Genomic DNA, 18,011 nt, shown 5'->3' with positions numbered 1-18,011 from the left:
AAAAGTAAAAAACAAACACTAATGGTATCCTAGTGAGAATTACAGGTTTAATAATGCATAGATTCTTCAAAATATTGATATATATTCTGGTAGAATACATAGAATATGGCAGAATACATTGGTGTTTTAGCAATATTTTCTTGGAAATTTCATCCTTACCACAGAAAGTATATTTTAAATATGGAATTAGTCAATTACCGTATATCCAACCCACAAATCAAATCACAAGAAACAAATATAAATTTCACAAATACAATATCAAGCAAATTAATAACCCTTCAACATATAGTTCTTAACTTAATGATAAATCACTACATCAATAGTTCAGAAAACAGAGAGAACTTAGATACTTAGTGTCTACTTCATTTAAACAAGTATGTCCAGATGCAATTTCACAATGTAGAATGTCAATAATTTATGTTAAATATTCAAAAAAGAGTTTCTCTGTTTAATAGAAATTCTGGACAATACAATAAATATGATAACGTAAATTCATGTCCTCAAAAATGGTTGGAACACAATTCCTTTGAAATTTTAATAAAGAAGTTGAAGCAAAAAGTAAAACCAAATAATAAATTGAAGGGTTTTTTAATTGGAATAAATCCACATTTTGATGGGTTCCCAAATTGGACCACAAAGTTTATGTGTTTCTGCATCTTTTTTTGGGACACAATTTAAAAGGTATTGAAAAGAGGGAGACCATAGAGGGAAGACGAAAGCAGGAGGAAGACGCCACTAGACTTGGCGATGTGAATTTAATTTTTTTTAGAAAAATAGTGTATCATTTAAAAAAGTAGTAACAATATGAAATTAGGGTTTACCTTCAATTAAGAAGAACATAGTTGGCACATATATCTATCACTGGTAGAATTAAAACAAAGCCCTTTCCCGGTGAAGATTGCTCTGACGAAGGTATAGGTGGCGATGGCAGGAAATGGTTCAGGCGATGGGTTTTTAGGTTTTTATAATCTAATTTTCCTGATTTAAATGCTATTAAATGAAAGTTGACCCATTATTTTAGGGATTGTAATTTTGTATAATTAATTGTATATGCAAAGATTACTATAATACCTTTAAATGATTTATTATTTCCTCAATTCTTATTGGTGCATATATGCACACAATAGTTGTTAGAAACATTTGAACCTAACTATATATATATATATATATATATATATATATATATATATATATATATTAAACTTAACTCATATTTATAGGGTATTTTCTTAATTTTTCCCCCGGGCCCCAAATATGTTCGGGACGGGCCTGATTGCATCCCTCGCATACTCGGTCACCACATCATCTCTTCATTTTAATTTGGAAAAATGACTTAATAAGGTAAATATGTTTTAAAATCATTCAAAAAAACACAATTGAAGATGTTTAAAAATCATCATCTAAATAATGTTTTTGTATAAAAATTACCAACAAATTAGATACTTTTTTCAAATTTCACCTTATGGTAATTGACATTTACTGGTAAAATTAATTAAAAGAAAGGAAAAACAAAGGAAAATGACTCAGAATGGTAACTATGTTTCAAAATCATTCAAAAAACATCATCCAAGTTTGATATGTTAAAAAAAACACCATCCAAGTAAAGTTTTTGTACAAAAAACACCAACAAACTACACGTTTTGTTCAAATGTTACCCAATATTAACCGACTCTTGCAGGTTAAATGATGACTTCACCTAATTATTATGACATGGAATAACATTTAGTTATATGACATTAATTGATATGGTCCTCTTTTATAAATCGATTTAGGGTTTCTTCATGAACAGATGACTTCTTCTCCTCTGATTACTTCTTCTACTAAATCGATGATCTCCAAATCAAGCTTACACATTTCAAAGACACATAAGCTATTTGGTGATACAAACCCTTATGGATGTGGGCATCCTTCTCGAATTTTGACATCAACTATGAAGACTAATCCTGACAAAGAGTCTGGGGTTTGTCCCAACTGAATGGTAACTTTAACCGAAACATTTATCATGGCCTTCTCTTATATATTTACTTGGTTATGTGATTCATCTTTTGAACATATATATATATATATATATATATATATATATATATATAGGTAAGCATTTTCTATTGGTATTATAACAATCTTGAGCAATATACTTTTTTGAATATGTATGCCAATTTGTAATATGACCACAACAGTGTCTTGATGAATATTTATGCCAATTTATAGTGTGGTTAAATCTTCTTGTTTGCATTTTGCCTAGACGACTAAAGTGGAATGTATTTTAAACTATTATGCATATTCCATTTTAAACTAAAGTGGAATGCATTTTGTCTTGATGAATATTTATGCCAATTTATAGTGTGGTTAAATCTTCTTGTTTGCATTTTGCCTAGACGACTAAAGTGGAATGTATTTTAAACTATTATGCATATTCCAGTTTTCACAAATTTTATTCCTTGAGCTACTTATGGACATTTATCTCATTGTTTTCACAAATTCCAGTTGTTCGTTTATGAAGAAGCCCTAAATCGATTTTTAAAAGAGGAATGTAACAACTAATGTCATGTCCCTAATTATTATGTCATGTCATTAATATTAGGTCAAATCATCCGTTAACCTACAAGAGTTGGTTAGCAGTGGATAACATTTGAACAAAACATATAGTTTGTTGGTGTTTTTATATAAAGACCTTACCTGTATGGTGTTTTTTCAATAGACCAAACTTTTATGATGTTTTTTGAACGATTTTGAAACATAGTTACCCCCCTGAGTCATTTTCGCATATTTTTTTCCCTTAATTAATTTTTACCGGCAAATATCGGTTACCATAGGGGTGACATTTGAACAAAATATGTAGTTCGTTGGTGTTTTTTGTACAAAGGCCTTACTTAAATGGTGTTTTTTGAACGATTTTGAAACATGGTTACCCTTATAAGTCCTTTTTCCCTTTTAATTTTCACGTCATATTTTTATTTTTATTTTTTTCGAGTGTCTCCTTTTTTTCTTATTTTTTATTTTTTCAATAGTTATAAAAATAAATTATATAATATTAAAAAACATATGATTTAAATTGAAAAAAAAACATTATAAGGCGAAAAAAATGAGATAATAATTTTTTTTTCTAAATACACTATTTGTCCTCATCGTTAGCATCGTAGATATGATCTACAACATCTTGTCAAAGTTGTTTGTGTTTTTGTGTGTCTTGAATATCAATGACTTTATGCAAATATTACGTTGAACCTGATCGAAACTGCATGTGTCAAGGCTCTATTGACATACATTGTGTAATATTTCGTTATTTATCTTTCACTACCATGTTATGCATTATGATACATCAATAATATATGTCCGTGTCCTTCCTCACGATTTTCGTTTAACTTGGCGCTTCTTGTTGGTAGAGGAGCTATATCTTCTTCTAATAACTCGTTAGTGTAATACTTATACGTCATGGTGGTGAACATATCATCATCTTCGGAGGACGAGCCAAACGGATCCATAAAAAAATTTTGTTCGAAATTTGTATAAAAATATAAGAAAGATAAGAGTTGTATGTAAAAAAAATATGTTTGGGTTGTTTTATATTTATAGGAAAAAAATATACTTTTTTTATTCCATTTGACCGTTTAAAATGGTAAAATTTTGAATTCTTCCATGTTTAGGCATGTCGAATTAACAACAAAAACAACTTGGCGTCAAATGGGGGTGGTGTTCCATGGGTCTCAACGTCATCGGGGTGGCCAAATCAGCCACCCATGCCGTTTTGGCCCCATACCAATCAACCTAAAAACATCCTCCATTTTGAGTAATCTTTACTTGTGAATAAACTTGGATGATATTATCCCGTTTTGCGGGGTCGTAATCTACAAATTTTCTATTAGACAAGGACTATCATTGTAATTTTTTAAACATATGAACAATTTCTATAAAAAAAAACCTGCATAGGGATAATTTCAATTAATTAAAAAGAAAATTTTTGTAATTTAATTTCTACACAGAGACTTAACATGGTTTTAAACACACGAACAATTTCTATAAAAAAAATATATACATTGACTTTTTCTATAAATTACAGGAACTGTTTTTATAATTTATTTTCTACACAAAAACCAAATATGCCAAAATATAAAAGTCTTATGGCTAAAAATCTTAAACCCAAAGAATATATTATTCATTTCCCTTATTGTAATTAAATATATATAATAAGTTCTCACTAATTTATTCCAACCCCACATGCCATATGTCACGTCCGCAGATTCGGACTAGTCAATTTAGAGACAATAAGCGTCAAAAATAAATTTTTAATAGAATATTATTTAGAGTAAATAATCTTAACCAAGTTATAGTATATGTCACAAGGGTTCCGTACATATAAAGAACGCCGAAATACGAGTTATAACGAAGAAGTTATGACACGTCGAAGTTTCGCGACAAAACCGACACGACGCTGTGTGATGTAAAAAGTAAGTTTACGATAAAGTACTTTTTAGCCTTAGTGATCTAAACGAAAGTCGTAGTATACGTTAAACCGAGAGCGTGCATAAAAAGAACGTCCAAATCTGACTTTGTATGAGGAAGTTATGATTTTTCCAAGATTTGGCACAACAGTATGCAGCCCGGAGTTCGAATATTAGATCGGCCGATTTTTAGCCGACACAGCCTAAACGATAATTGAAGATCTCGATAATAGGAGCTCAACGATAAAAAAAAATACATACGAAAAAGGATGTCGGATGACCAAGTTATGAATTTTTAACGGACTTTTCCTGTCCCGGACTATTAAAAATATAACTTTAAAAATGAAGTCAAAATTAGCCGACGGAGTATAAACGAAAGTTGTAGAGTACGTCTCTACCTATGTGTGGATATAAAGAACGTCGAAAACGGAGCTCGTATGCAAAAGTTACGAATTTTAGAATTCGGGAGTGTGAAATGCGAAGATGTTGCGAGGGTATGGTGTACACCCCGCGTAGAAGAAGGGTAAGCCCCGCGGTCTTGCAACTCTTGGTCTCGGATCAGCCACCTTGTCCCATCCGAAGGTTGACACCTTTCCACTCTACGCGCTGCGTAAGAAGGGCACGCCATGCGCACCGAGGTACGCGCAGCGTAACCGAGGAGTCCGACCTATAAAAGGGATGTGAGGGCTGCCAGAATTTCACACCAAAACCCACTTCTTTCTCTCTTTAACTTCTCTCTAGCCCTTCGAAAGCCCTAGTAACCTCCCTAGTGTTTGAGGAAAGCCCCGGAGTGCCAGGAGGCTCCGAGAAAAAGAGCTTTTCGGCTCGGAAAGTTCTGCCCCCGCAGAGCCCGGTTTCTAGCAAACCTCCCGATAAGTGAGTACTGTTTACCCTAATTTAAGTATGGCTTAGGTTTAAATTTATGATCGTTATTATAAACTTATACATTATAAAATATGATATAAAAAGTGTTATTATAATATTTTTTTTGACTACTCGCGGTACGGGGAATCTGGTTTGAAGGGCTGCATAGGGTTGTTGGATTTCAGAAGTGCTATAATGCAAAAATGGTTCTGCCCTCCGGTGTTTCATGTCTGGCCCCTGTCTGTACATAGTGGTTGAAAAATATTTTTTAACACTTATAAAATAATATCGCTCGTAATTACTCGCGATAAATATTATACTAAAATCTAGTGGTAATAATACTAGGTTTCGTCGAAGGAAATTGTATTGTTAAGAAGCGAAGCGATGTCCAAGTTGGAATCACCACTTTAACAAGTGAGTGCATAGTCACTTTCATCTTACGCTTAGATATGAAGTATTTAATATAAATTATATGCTATGTGTGGATATTATTTGTGTTCCTGATATCCATGTTGGATGAACGATTTATACATGTTTTAAATGATTTAAATTGTATATGTATTTTATATCTACGAATATGTTGGGTAGAACATGGGTAGATAAACGATGATGGATGAAAGATGATATAGATGAATATTGGCAGCTGCGCCACGATATAAAAAGATGAGAGATGAAAGATGATATAGACAATGAGAGGTGTAAGATATGAGAAGCCTTGAACCAAACGATGGCCCAATCATCTAGCAGAGTATAGATGACAACCACATACTATTCTAGACCGTCCAGTGGAACACTAGCATGCTCGCAACCTGTAGCTGTTGTAAACGATGTGTTCACCAGATGTACTCTAAATATACTGGCAGCTGCGCCTAATGGATAATATTGGCAGCTGTGGCTAACTTTTGAACTACGCGTTCACCGGATGTATTCTAAAAACTCTGGCAGCTATGGACTTAGTGCCTCATGAAAGAACATTGGCAGTTGTGCCTAACATCGGTAGCTATGATCTTAGTACTTGTTATATAAACCCTGGTAGCGATGGAATTCGTGCCTATACCTTAGGATAATCCTTAGGAATGATTGAATGAAGTATAGCTGATTCTTCGGGTAGATCCTTAAGAATAAAGAAGATAATGAGGATGGGTAATTGGGTTGATTGTTTGATGATTAAACATAATAATTATATTATTGTGGGTTGAAAACCCTATGTACTCACCAGGTTTCCCAACCTGACCCACTCAGTTTATTTGTATCACAGGTGTCGATACGAAGCTACATTACACTAAGAGATTAAAGGAGATGTAAATTACTAGTCTAAATGAATGTAAGGTCTGTTTATGCTTATGTTTCTGTATTGACAATGACATCCCAAAGTTTTAATATAAACAAAATACATTTCTTCGGAAATGATTTGATAATATCTTATCATGTTTTTCTGGGAACAAATTCCACAATACTTTTCTTTAAAAGGATACTATGATTTTAAAAATAAAGCATAAAAAAATCGGTCTTTTCTGGCCGTAAAATGGGGATGTCACAGTTGGTATCAGAGCATTATTTTAAGCGAACTAGGAATTTTAGGAAATTTCTAGACTTAAACTTAGAATGCTAAGTGATAATTGTGAGATGAGTGTCTGCTATATTTAGGATGTATGCTTGAATAGACACGAGCACTAACTTATTTAAGGAAAGATGCCTAAAATGCTTTTATGTGCTAAATTATTTATGATACCTTATGATGCTATCGTTTGATTGGATCTATGGTCTGTTGCCGACCGGATCTTTAAACTTTATGTGTTCAGATTTCTAAACGTTTAATTACGGTATTAGAAATGACATATAACTTTCCAAAAAGATAAGAAGATTTATATGTCTATCGTAAATAAAGCTTTCCTATCTAAATTCTCGTCACCGTACATCGAACGTCTGATTTGGTGTATAGATCGACATGGTGAGAACTCGAAGCGGATTAGGAAATGCTAATGGAAACCAACAACCACGAGTGATTGAGCGTGCACCAGAAGTAACAGCTGCACCGGAACCAATCACGATGGCGGGAGTCCAATAAATGTTTCGGGCTATGATGGCCGAACAAAGGGAGGTGATGAGACAAATGTTTCTTAATAGAGATGAACCTACTGTACCCATGGTACAACCCAAACTGAATGAAGATCTGTCGGAGGAAGGAAACTACAGCCGTACTGTGAGTCAAGTTGAACCTTGAGTGGTCAGGAGGAACGACCCCGACAGAAGGATTTACAGGGATGGGCGCATGTATAAGAACTTATTGGGTGCCAAACCACCAAGTCTTTATGGAAGCCCAAAGCCAGTGGAAATTATGGACTGGATCTCCGAGATGGAGATGGTATTTGAAAGCTGCAATTGCAGCGATAAGCAAAAGACCGTCTTTGCAGTCAGACAACTAAAGACCGGAGTTTTATGTTGGTGGAAGTTGTTGGCAGATACAATGCCACGGGGAGAAGCCATGCGGATGTCTTGGGAAGCATTCATGGAGTAGTTGAAAAGGCAATACTACTCAGAGATAAATCTGATAGACCTAAACAATGAGTTTCAGAACCTGAAGAAAGGGAACATGAGTGTTGATGAGTTTGCCACCGCATTTACTGAGATGATGAAGCTGTTTCCCTACTTGGTTCCTACTGAGCTCTCCAATATAGATAGGTTTGCTAACGGACTGCCAACAGATTTTGTCCCGACGGTCAAAATGGCAACTACTTTGAAGACAACCGTTAGAGCAGCTAAGAATGTTGAGACCCAGATAAGAGAAAAGGGTCTAGAAAAAGATAAGGCAGGAGAAAAGAGAAAGTTTGAAGGATCTTCAAGGTCCAACGAGAAGAGAAAATTCTTGAAGTTTGGTTCGAAGGAGGAGGAGGTGAAGCAAGATGGTGCGATAAGTGCAAGAAGAAACACTTTGGAAAATGTGGCGAGTAGGTGACATGTTTAAAGTGTGGAAAGTCTGGGCATTACGCCAATTAGTGTACATTCAATAAAAGGGTGTGTTACGAATGTAATGAAGAAGGGCACTTCAAGCAAGACTTCCCAAAGAGGGAAGGAGCTACAAAACCAAATGCACCGCCAAAGCCAAAGGCAAAAGCATTCCAGATGATCCTTGACAAAGCAGATAACAATCACTACAAGAAAAAGACTCTTTTACGACGCGTAAACCACGCCAATCATTGATTTATGTTACGCAAAAGTCAATGACATTAAAAAAGTGTCATCTCTTCAAAAAATTTAAGGATTTAGGTCACGCATTATTGCGTGACCTTAAATTAGTGTCATAAGAAAAAAATTAAAAACACGGAGGGAGCTGTATCTTAAATGCGCGTCCTCTATAAGTATCGCTTTATAATTTTAATGAAAGGCGCGTTTAGTAGATACAGGGGAAAATGAAATCCCCAAAATTTTGAAAACCCGCCTTAATTTCTCTCCATTTCTCTCTTACGATCATCATGGCAACCCTAGCTAGCTTAATTTCTCTCCATTTCTCTCTGACGATCGAAGGACAAAACAAGACACAAATTTCACTTGCACAAGAGTTGGTGATTTCTCTTCATTTCTTTTCGAGTTAGGAACAAAGACACATAGAACTTAATTTAGCGGCTACCATAGCTTTCACTTCCAGAAGAGTTGCTAAGAGTCGGTGATTCCTTCTAGGGTTCGACAAGCTTAATCCATATCTCGACATCTTACCTCCTACATCATATTTCTTCAACCATTTGTGACCATTCTAGCGTTTAACATGCTCTTTAGCATTCTAGGGTTCGACATCTTACCTCCTAGGAACATGTTGGTTCTTATCTGTTGAGATTCTTTAACATTGTTCACTAGCGTTCTAACCTTTCTCTGGATAGGCATCGACTCCAAGGTAAGAATAGATATGTTACATTACTTTATACAATCCTATCATCGATTTGATTTAATTTCGTTTTCCATGCTCTGATTCCCATTTATTCATAAAGAAAATTTATGCATTCTAGCCATTCGATGAAATGCCTGACTTAAATTAAAAAATTCTAGAATCAGAATAAGAATTGTTAATGTCTATTAAATAAACGTAACAAAAGCATCTTCCTTCATGTGTTTTGAAAAACGTACTGGAAGAAAAATTAAATAAGCAAATATAGAAAAACGTTTTTCTATATTTTGGTATATTGTGCTAATTTTCCTTCGCTCCTTTTTGGGAACAGATGGTGTATGTTTTGCTTATATACAACAAGAAAGAGAAATATCACCAGATGACTGTATGTGATCTTTGCTCCTTTCTTCTTCACGTATAAGGAACATTTTTCTAATGGGTAAGTAGCAACTGTTTTGGAGTTGAATAAAATGTATCTTTTGTATGTAGATGGCAGCTTTTAACATCCAAGAGGCACTTATCTGGAAAGAAAAAATTGAACCGATCAGGTATCTTTTCTTACAAATTCATATTATCTGTATAACCAAATCTTTGCTAACTATTGTGTTAATGTTCATTTTATGTCAAGAAAAAGTTTGACATGTATGATCAAGTCTTGTCATTTTGACTTACTGATCACATACATGTTTGACTTTTAAATGACTTGAAGCATCAGGAGTCCCTAGCTACTAATGGGAATAACTATCAGTCTTTTGAATATAAATCTGGAATGGATAGTGGAATAAATGTTTCCTCATCAGATCAGGGAAGTCAGTAAGTAAACGTCACTTGTATTCTGCATTTGATAGTTAATATTACACGTTTATACACTTTATAGCCATTATCTTGTGTTACTTTAAGTATAGTTTTAGCTGTTCCTGGTTTGTAGGTATAGTGCTGCTGAAGATGAAGATGATTCAAATCCAAGTTTACTTCGAAGAACAACAATTGGAAATGGTATAATTGGTTTCTTCATTTGTTTGATATAATATTAATCAGTCTTTTGCATACTTTTCTACATTTCTATAGCTCCTTTATCTGGCATTGGTAGGTCCTCCTAAATCTATATTGGACTGGACTCAAGAAAGTTCTACATTAGCAACCCAAAATGCAACTAATCAAGCAATTTCTAGGAAACACTGGAGGCTTCTTCAATGCCAGAATGGTAACATAGTCTTATTAACTACTCTGTTACTTAAAGTAATGGAGTAATGGGTATTAATGGGATTTCTCTTGTTAAAATTTCCAGGACTTCGTATCTTTGAAGAGCTTCTTGAAGTTGATTTTCTTGTATGGATTATCTGCTTATATCTCTGTTCTTGCATTTACATAATTACAACACTGTAATAGGAAAAAAAATTCATGTTATTCTTTTATGCAGCCAAAGAGCTGTAGTAGGGCTATGAAGGCTTCTGGTGTTGTGGAAGCCAGTTGTGAAGAAGTATTTGAGTATATAATGAGTATGGATGGAACACGTTCTGAGTGAGTTTTGTTTAAAATTCATTTATGCTATGGTGTTCCTTTATTTTATATATAATTATCTTTTCTCCATAGCCTGATATATTTATTCATTAAACATATGCAGGTGGGACTGTAATTTCCAGGATGGTAGCCTAGTTGAGGAGGTGGATGGTGTTCCTTCATTTTTCATAAATGTTCTACTTTTCTTTTGATGTTTAACTATTTTCTTGATGTTGTTGGTTGGTTTAATTAGGTAAATGATTAAATCATGAACGGAATTAGCTTGGTGATATCAAAGCTTTGTTGTCTGATGTATAATTTTGGTACAGTTAAAAAGATTAATTTTGGTACAATTAGAAAGATAGAATTAATCCCATGTCGATTATCAAGCTTGCACCTTCAAAGAATTTCTCTTCCTATAGCAACTACATGTATGTTGAAACCTTATGCATATTCAGTATCTGCTATTAAAGATGGAAAGGGTGGTTTGATATCTGAAGTAGCTAAAGTTAGTTGTGTTCTGTTACTGTATTTCTTGCTTCATTTTCGTATCATTGGTATAACTTTATTAGCTAAACACAAGGATCTTGTTATACAATCTATTGCGACTATGGGAGCGATTGGAGGTAAGTTCATTCGCATTGTCCTATGCCTAAATCTGTTATATTTCAGGAAATTTGATATCAAGTGGTTTTTACCTAGTGATTCTGCCTCTTTTTGCTGCTGCACGTATTCTAGGCTTTATCACAAATTGGTTTTTAGGAATACTACTTGACAAAGCCTTTTCGATTGGAGATATAATAAAAGTATATAATTAAGTTCTCTTTTATTTAATCTCTCGTATGAAGTTGTTCTTATTTTGAGTGTGTTGACTGCAGGTTGGATCTGGGAAAGGTCAAGTTATTGAGATGGGACTCATAACCACCTCATTGCTTAGTGGCGACAATTCTCCTATACTAGTTCCAAATCTCATGTTTTCTAGTGAGGTGACCATTAGTTCTTTCCTCCCTACCCATAAAAGTTTTATTTCACAACATAGTTTTTCTTTTTCATAGCCTATTATAAAGAACACAACTGCTTTTTGGCATGCAATGAAGTCCAAGATATTTCTTGGAGATGATGAGACTAAGGAGATCTACAAGATGGTAAAAGAAATAAAAAATAAAGTGAAATCAAACTCAAACGTTTACTGGGAGGGAGAGCAACCTTATTGTTGGCTTTGTCAGGTGGACAAAAATTGTGTAGAGCTTAATTTTGGATGCAATCTAAACAAGATGGTAGGTAATCGTATTCTCACCAAATATTATTATGTGCACATTTTATCTTGTGTCTTTCTACTACAACATTGTACTTTAAAATATTTTTTTAATTACCCAATAATAGCATTTTACTTTCAACTTTTTAATATTATACGAGTCAAAGTTGCTTTGTATATAGATAACATAGCTATAGTCATGTTGATTTTTCAAAATACAATGTTGTAATAGGAAGAAATGAACATATGATGCTATAATAATCAAATCAGTAAAAGTGCTTTGCCATATCTTGCAATTAACCTTTTAATGAATCTTATGCTATCTACTATAGGCAGATTATGATTGCCATAGTAAGAGATATTAAGTTATGAACATAATAATGTAATTTTATGATCTTAAAGCTGAAATTTCCCCCCTCACATAACTCTTCCTTTTTTCCCATCAAGAATTTAGGAACGCCCATAAGTCCAAGCACAATAGATTTAAAGGGCTGATAGAAAAAAAAATATTGCTAGAAAGAATAAACTTTATTAAATTGGAAATTTGGAACCAAGATTTTTTATTGTAAAATAACCTATTATGATTTTTTGGAGTTTGTGATTGAATCTTTGATCTAAAGTTTCGTTTGGATACTACATTAACAACATATTCATAAATGAATAGACAGATAGGTAATTTAATTCTGTGAGTTAATGTGAAACAAACAGTGTTATGCAAAATGCAAGCCAGTGATACTGGAACTTGTGATGTTGGTAGAATTGAAAGTCCCAACCGAATTTCAGGGCACTGTTGCTGGAGACTTGAACATGTAAAATTACTGTGGAAGGTCATTTTTGTCATTTATCTGTTTGTTTAACCATATTTATATTTATATATTAATAGTATTATATAACTAACAGGAGAAAAGGAATAATTGTTGGAAATGACCAAGATGGAGATGATTCTGTTATCAATGCCCTTGTAAGTAAATCATATCAATTATCAGACAAACCTTACACCTCAGTCATTAACACTTAAAAAAATAAATATATTTATATGTTTTACTTATTTTGAGGTTTATATTTCGGGTTTCAGGTCCCACTGAACAATATGTTTGGATACTCAACAGCTCTTCGTTCCATGACACTGTTTGTTTATATCAATGCTACTTCAGAAAGCTTGTGTATAATATTCAGAACGTATCCCTAGAAGGCCAGGCTATAATTGGAATGATGCACCTGGTAATTTATTCTTTGTGTATTTTAGCTTTAATGTTTCTAAGCAGTACATGTGTTTATCTTAAGCCAAAATAGGAAGTGAAGTTTAATTCTTGAATTGTTTTGATATCAACGTTAGATGTTTGTGTATGAGGAGAACATTTACATTAGATAATATGGACCACCAACCCCCCTCTTGCAGTCAACGTAGTTTGTATGGATTTAACCAAAAGACTCAAATGCCCTTGTTAACAAATGACCATACTTTTTAAGTCTACAAGTAGTTAAAAGAGTTAAAAGAGTTTTGTTCAGTTAAAAGACTCAAATGCCAATGTCAACTGTGTTTTTATATTTATTTTGGGTGTATTTACATTTTACAGTGGATTGGAGGTGTCTAAAAAGCTGAAAAATATTACATGCTTCTTGTTTTAATATTTTATATAGGTATGGGCTGTATTGAAGCTTGGATTCTTGGAAAAGGGTATTTTACTACATGTGTATTAAATTTTAATATTTTATAACATAGATTGATGATGCTTGAAGCCTTTTCGAATACTAATGTGTTGATGATGAAAACAGGTATCATGTGGAAACAGAAGCATAACAATAAGAAGTAGAAACAAGAAGGTGTTTCTTAATAGCAATGTCGTATTATGTTATATAGTTAGGGAAAACTTCTTAATAACAATGTACAATCAGATCCCCTTAATACCAATGTATTATAATTTTTTGACATGATTTTATTGGATGAAATTGATTGTTTTGGTATATATTTGTTTCCATATTTTTGTATTATGCATAAATGAGTATCGTGAAGACGCGTCGTAAATGTATATCATAAATGGTTGCTGAAGTTTATGACATGCAAATGCGTGTCATCTTCATTTATGACAGGGGCTTTAATGATACACAATGCGTGTCCTAAACGTGCGTCGTAAGGTTACGACACGTAAATGCCTGTCGTCTTCCTTTATGACAGGGCCTTCCTTGATACGCATTGCGCGTCGTAAATGCTTGTCATAAATGCGCGTCGTAAATGCGCGTCGTCTATAGACGACGCGCAAAAGCGTGTCGTCTCTCGTTATGACAGGACCTTCCTTGACGCGTATTTGCGCGTCGTCTGAGCGTTTTCGACACGCATTGCGCGTCGTAAAAGGCTGTTTTTCTAGTAGTGAATGATAGGAATCAGGAGTGAGGACTCGATATCTGAAGATCAAGATATGAAGTAGCCATAGCGTTATGTGGTATAGCCTGATAGAGGTGTAGTATAGGTTGAACTTGAACGTCTATGTAATCGTTCCAAGAAATAATATAAACCTTAGTTATGTTATCTGATGTGTTAAATGATTATGTGAAATACTTGTATGGTGACTTGGAGAACTGCGAGACATTACTTGGGACGAGTATGAGTAGGTGTGAATGGTAGTAGAGGCCTATACTACCGGAAGCACATGACTCGCACTTGGATCAGGGAAAGGCACAAGGTTACTAAGGAACTAGTAATTGTTCCCGCTTTGTTCATGTATGTCGTTATCATTGTTTCGGTAATGACTAAAAAGATGATTATTATTCTGACCCTAGCGGTCATATCAAATGGATTCCGACTAAGATGAGTTAGTCACGTGGTTCAGGGAACCAAGTTCGATGTAGTATCCCACTCAAACTAGAAGATTGGGGTAAAAGATAATCGAAGTGATCAATAGAAGTATCGCAATCGTTGTTAAAGTAAGAAGCTTGTAGCTAGAAGTGCTACACGCTAGAATGTGATATTATAACATTAGAACATGAAGGAAGGTATATTCTGTTCTGGAATTTGACTCTAAAAGACCTGAGTCTAAGCACTGCATCATACGATGAGAGGTCATTTAAACATGACCCATCAGTCTATTATGGTAATCGGAAGAAAGAACTTATCTTAAGTTTGTTAACAAGAAGAAGGAGTCTCCAATAAAGATCGAGATTGTGACTTGAAGGTCACGATTGAAAGTCCAACATGAGATCGAGAGCGGGTGTAGGATCGAGCACCGCCTGCAGATAAGAATTCCAAGAGTTAGATACTCATTTGAAGGAATAGAGGAGTTATGACTATTACCTAGGATGAAGAGATAACATATGGAGTAATTATACAAGCCCTGTTTTGTTGATGGTTCCGGGACGTAATCATCCTAAGGGCGAGATAATTGTAACGCACGCAGATTCGGGCAAGTCAATTCAGAGAAAATAAGCGTCAAAACGACTTCTTAATAGAAGATTATTTAGAGTAAATAATCTTAACCAATCTATAGTATATGCCACAAGGGTTCCGTGCATATAAAGAACGCCGAAATCCGAGTTATAACGAAGAAGTTATGATCCGTCGAAATTTCGCGACAAAACCAACAGGACGCTGTGTGACGTAAAAAGTGAGTTTACGATAAAGTAATTTTTAGCCATAGCGATCTAAACGAAATTCGTAGTATACGTTAAACTGAGAGCGTGCATAAAAAGAACGTCTAAATCTGACTTCGTATGAGGAAGTTATGATTTTCCAAGATTTGGCACAACAGTACGCAGCCCGAAGTTCGAATATTAGATTGATCGATTTTTAGCCGACACAACCTAAATGAGAATTGAAGATCTCGATAATAGGAGCTCAACGATAAAAAAAGAAAGACATACAAAAAAGGACGTCGGATGACCAAGTTATGAATTTTTAACGAACTTTTCCTGTCCCGGTTAAAAATGAAGTCAAAATTAGCCGACGGAGTCTAAACAAAAGTTGTAGAATAGTCTGTACCTATGCATGGATATAAAGAACGTTGGAAACGGAGCTCGTATGCAAAAATTACGATTTTTAGAAGTCGGGAGTGTGAAATGCGAAGCTGTTGCGAGGGTACAGTGTACGCGTGTTTTGCGTCTGGCCCCTATCTGTACATAGTGGTTGAAAAGTATTGTTTAACACTTATAAAATAATATCGCTCGTAATTAGTCACGATAAATATTAGACTAAAACCTAGTGGTAATAATACTAGGTTTCGTCGAAGGAAATTGTATTGTTAAGAAGCGAAGCGCTGTCCAAGTTGGAATCACCACTTTAACAAGTGAGTGCATAGTTACTTTCATCTTACACATAGATACGAAGTATTTAATATCCATGTTGCATATTATTTGTGTTCCTGATATCCATGCTGGATGTACCATTTATACATGTTTTAAATGATTTAAGCTGTATATGTATTTTATATCTATGAATATGTTGGGTAGAACATGGGTTGATAAACGATGAGGGATGAAAGATGATATAGATTATTATTGGCAACTGCGTCACGATGTAAAAAGGTGAGAGATGAAAAATGATATAGACAACGAGAGGTGTAAGATGATGAGAAGCCTTGAACCAAACAATGGTCCGTTCATCTAGCAGAGTATAGATGACAACCACAGACTATTCTAGACTGTCCAGTGGAACACTAGCAGGCTCGCAACCTGTAGGTGTTGTAAACGACGTGTTCACTAGATGTACTCTAAATGTCTTGGCATCTCCGCCTAATTGATAATATTGGTAGCTGTGCCTAACTTTTGAGCTACACGTTCACCGAATGTATTCTAAAAACCCTGGCAGCTATGGACTTAGTGCCTCATGAAAGAACATTTGTGACACCAGTCAAAGTTTGGTCAAAAATAAATTGACCAATAATCATAATTGGGATGAACCAAGTGGTAGAGTTTGTAACAAGGTTTCCAAAAACATAAAGAACACTGAAATCCGAGTTATAACGAATAAGTTATGACCAATCGAAAATCCGCGATAAAACCGGCAAAACACTGTTCAGTGTAAAAAGCGAATTTTCGATAAAAGGCTTTTTAGCCTTAACAATCTAAATAAAACTTGTAGAATATGTTAAACCGAGAACGTTCATAAAAAGAACGTAAAAATCTGACTTCGTATGAGAAAGTTATGATTTTTCGAAGTTTCGGTTTAGCAGTAGACAGCAAAAAATTCGAAATATAAATCGATCGATATTTAGCCGACGCAACTTAAACGAGAATCGAAGGTCTCGTCAAAAGTAGCACAATGGTAAAAAGACAGACGAAAACGGACGTCGGATGAAGAAGTTATGAATTTTTAACGGACTCCCGTCCCAGTCTGTTTAAAATAATAATATTAAAAATAAAATCAAAATCAGCCGACGAAGTCTAAACGAAAGTCGTAGAGTATGATTTTACATACGCGTGCATATAAAGAATGCCAAAAACGGAGCTCGTATGCGAAAGATATGATTTTCGCAAGTTTTGGCACAAAAATAAAAAAAATAAGAAAAACTGGGCAAATTCGCATGAGTCAGCTTCGGACACGTCACCTCGCATGCGAGGCCTCCACGTATTCGCTTCTCATTGGACCGTAGCCTCGCGTGTCGTCTCATGACAGGTCCGAAGTCGTCACCTTTTTTCCCCATTGGACCGAACTTCGGTCCACTTAGAAGCCTACACCTGTCCGAAGTCACGTGCTCGCACCGGGTCCGATCCGCACCGCCTTCGCAGGAGCTGCCGCGTGTCCTGCTGACTCCTCTCTTCGCCTCGCCAGGTGGCTGCTGAGTCACCCTTCGGACCGAACCCTCGCACCCCTATATAAAGGGTGCGAGCCTTCTCGGATGGAAGGTTTTTTCACCCCATTTTTCACCCATTTGCACCATTTCACCCCCTCGACTTTCTCACGACCCCCAAAGGTCCTGGTATCACGTCTAAAGCCCGAAGCAAGCCCCGGAGCCCCGGAATTCTCGAGAAGTCATCCTCTCTCATGTCGAAACTCTGCCCAGTTTGAGCCGGTTTTTCGTCAAACAAACTCTTTTCCGGGAAACGAAACGCTGCCCGAATCACCGCTTATCAAAGTGAGTTC

General features: G+C 35.1%; 1 protein-coding gene and 1 long non-coding RNA gene across 2 annotated transcripts; both read left to right on the top strand.

The window, feature by feature from the left end:
- The first annotated feature begins 8,710 nt into the window (after positions 1–8,710).
- LOC145117258 (protein ENHANCED DISEASE RESISTANCE 2-like) lies at positions 8,711–11,021 on the top strand. The gene is made up of 8 exons (XM_079053568.1): positions 8,711–9,192; positions 9,515–9,568; positions 9,673–9,996; positions 10,112–10,179; positions 10,274–10,387; positions 10,472–10,512; positions 10,604–10,704; positions 10,808–11,021. Exons 3-8 carry the CDS (start codon positions 9,953–9,955, stop codon positions 10,893–10,895), a joined length of 456 nt encoding a protein of 151 aa, XP_078909694.1. The 5' UTR covers positions 8,711–9,192; positions 9,515–9,568; positions 9,673–9,952; the 3' UTR covers positions 10,896–11,021.
- A 1,621-nt stretch (positions 11,022–12,642) lies between these two features.
- Positions 12,643–13,833, top strand: LOC145111833 (uncharacterized). Its single transcript, XR_013710355.1, has 5 exons — positions 12,643–12,765; positions 12,839–12,899; positions 13,014–13,159; positions 13,580–13,616; positions 13,715–13,833. It is a non-coding gene; the product is annotated as an uncharacterized LOC145111833 (long non-coding RNA).
- Positions 13,834–18,011: the final 4,178 nt, after the last annotated feature.

The sequence above is a fragment of the Lactuca virosa genome, chromosome 5, assembly GCF_052849685.1.
Source record: "Lactuca virosa cultivar CGN04683 chromosome 5, Lactuca_virosa_CGN04683_v6, whole genome shotgun sequence".
Classification (NCBI taxonomy): domain Eukaryota; kingdom Viridiplantae; phylum Streptophyta; class Magnoliopsida; order Asterales; family Asteraceae; genus Lactuca; species Lactuca virosa.
The sequence above is the reverse complement of the archived record's forward strand: the minus strand, read 5'-3'. Positions and strand labels throughout refer to the sequence as shown.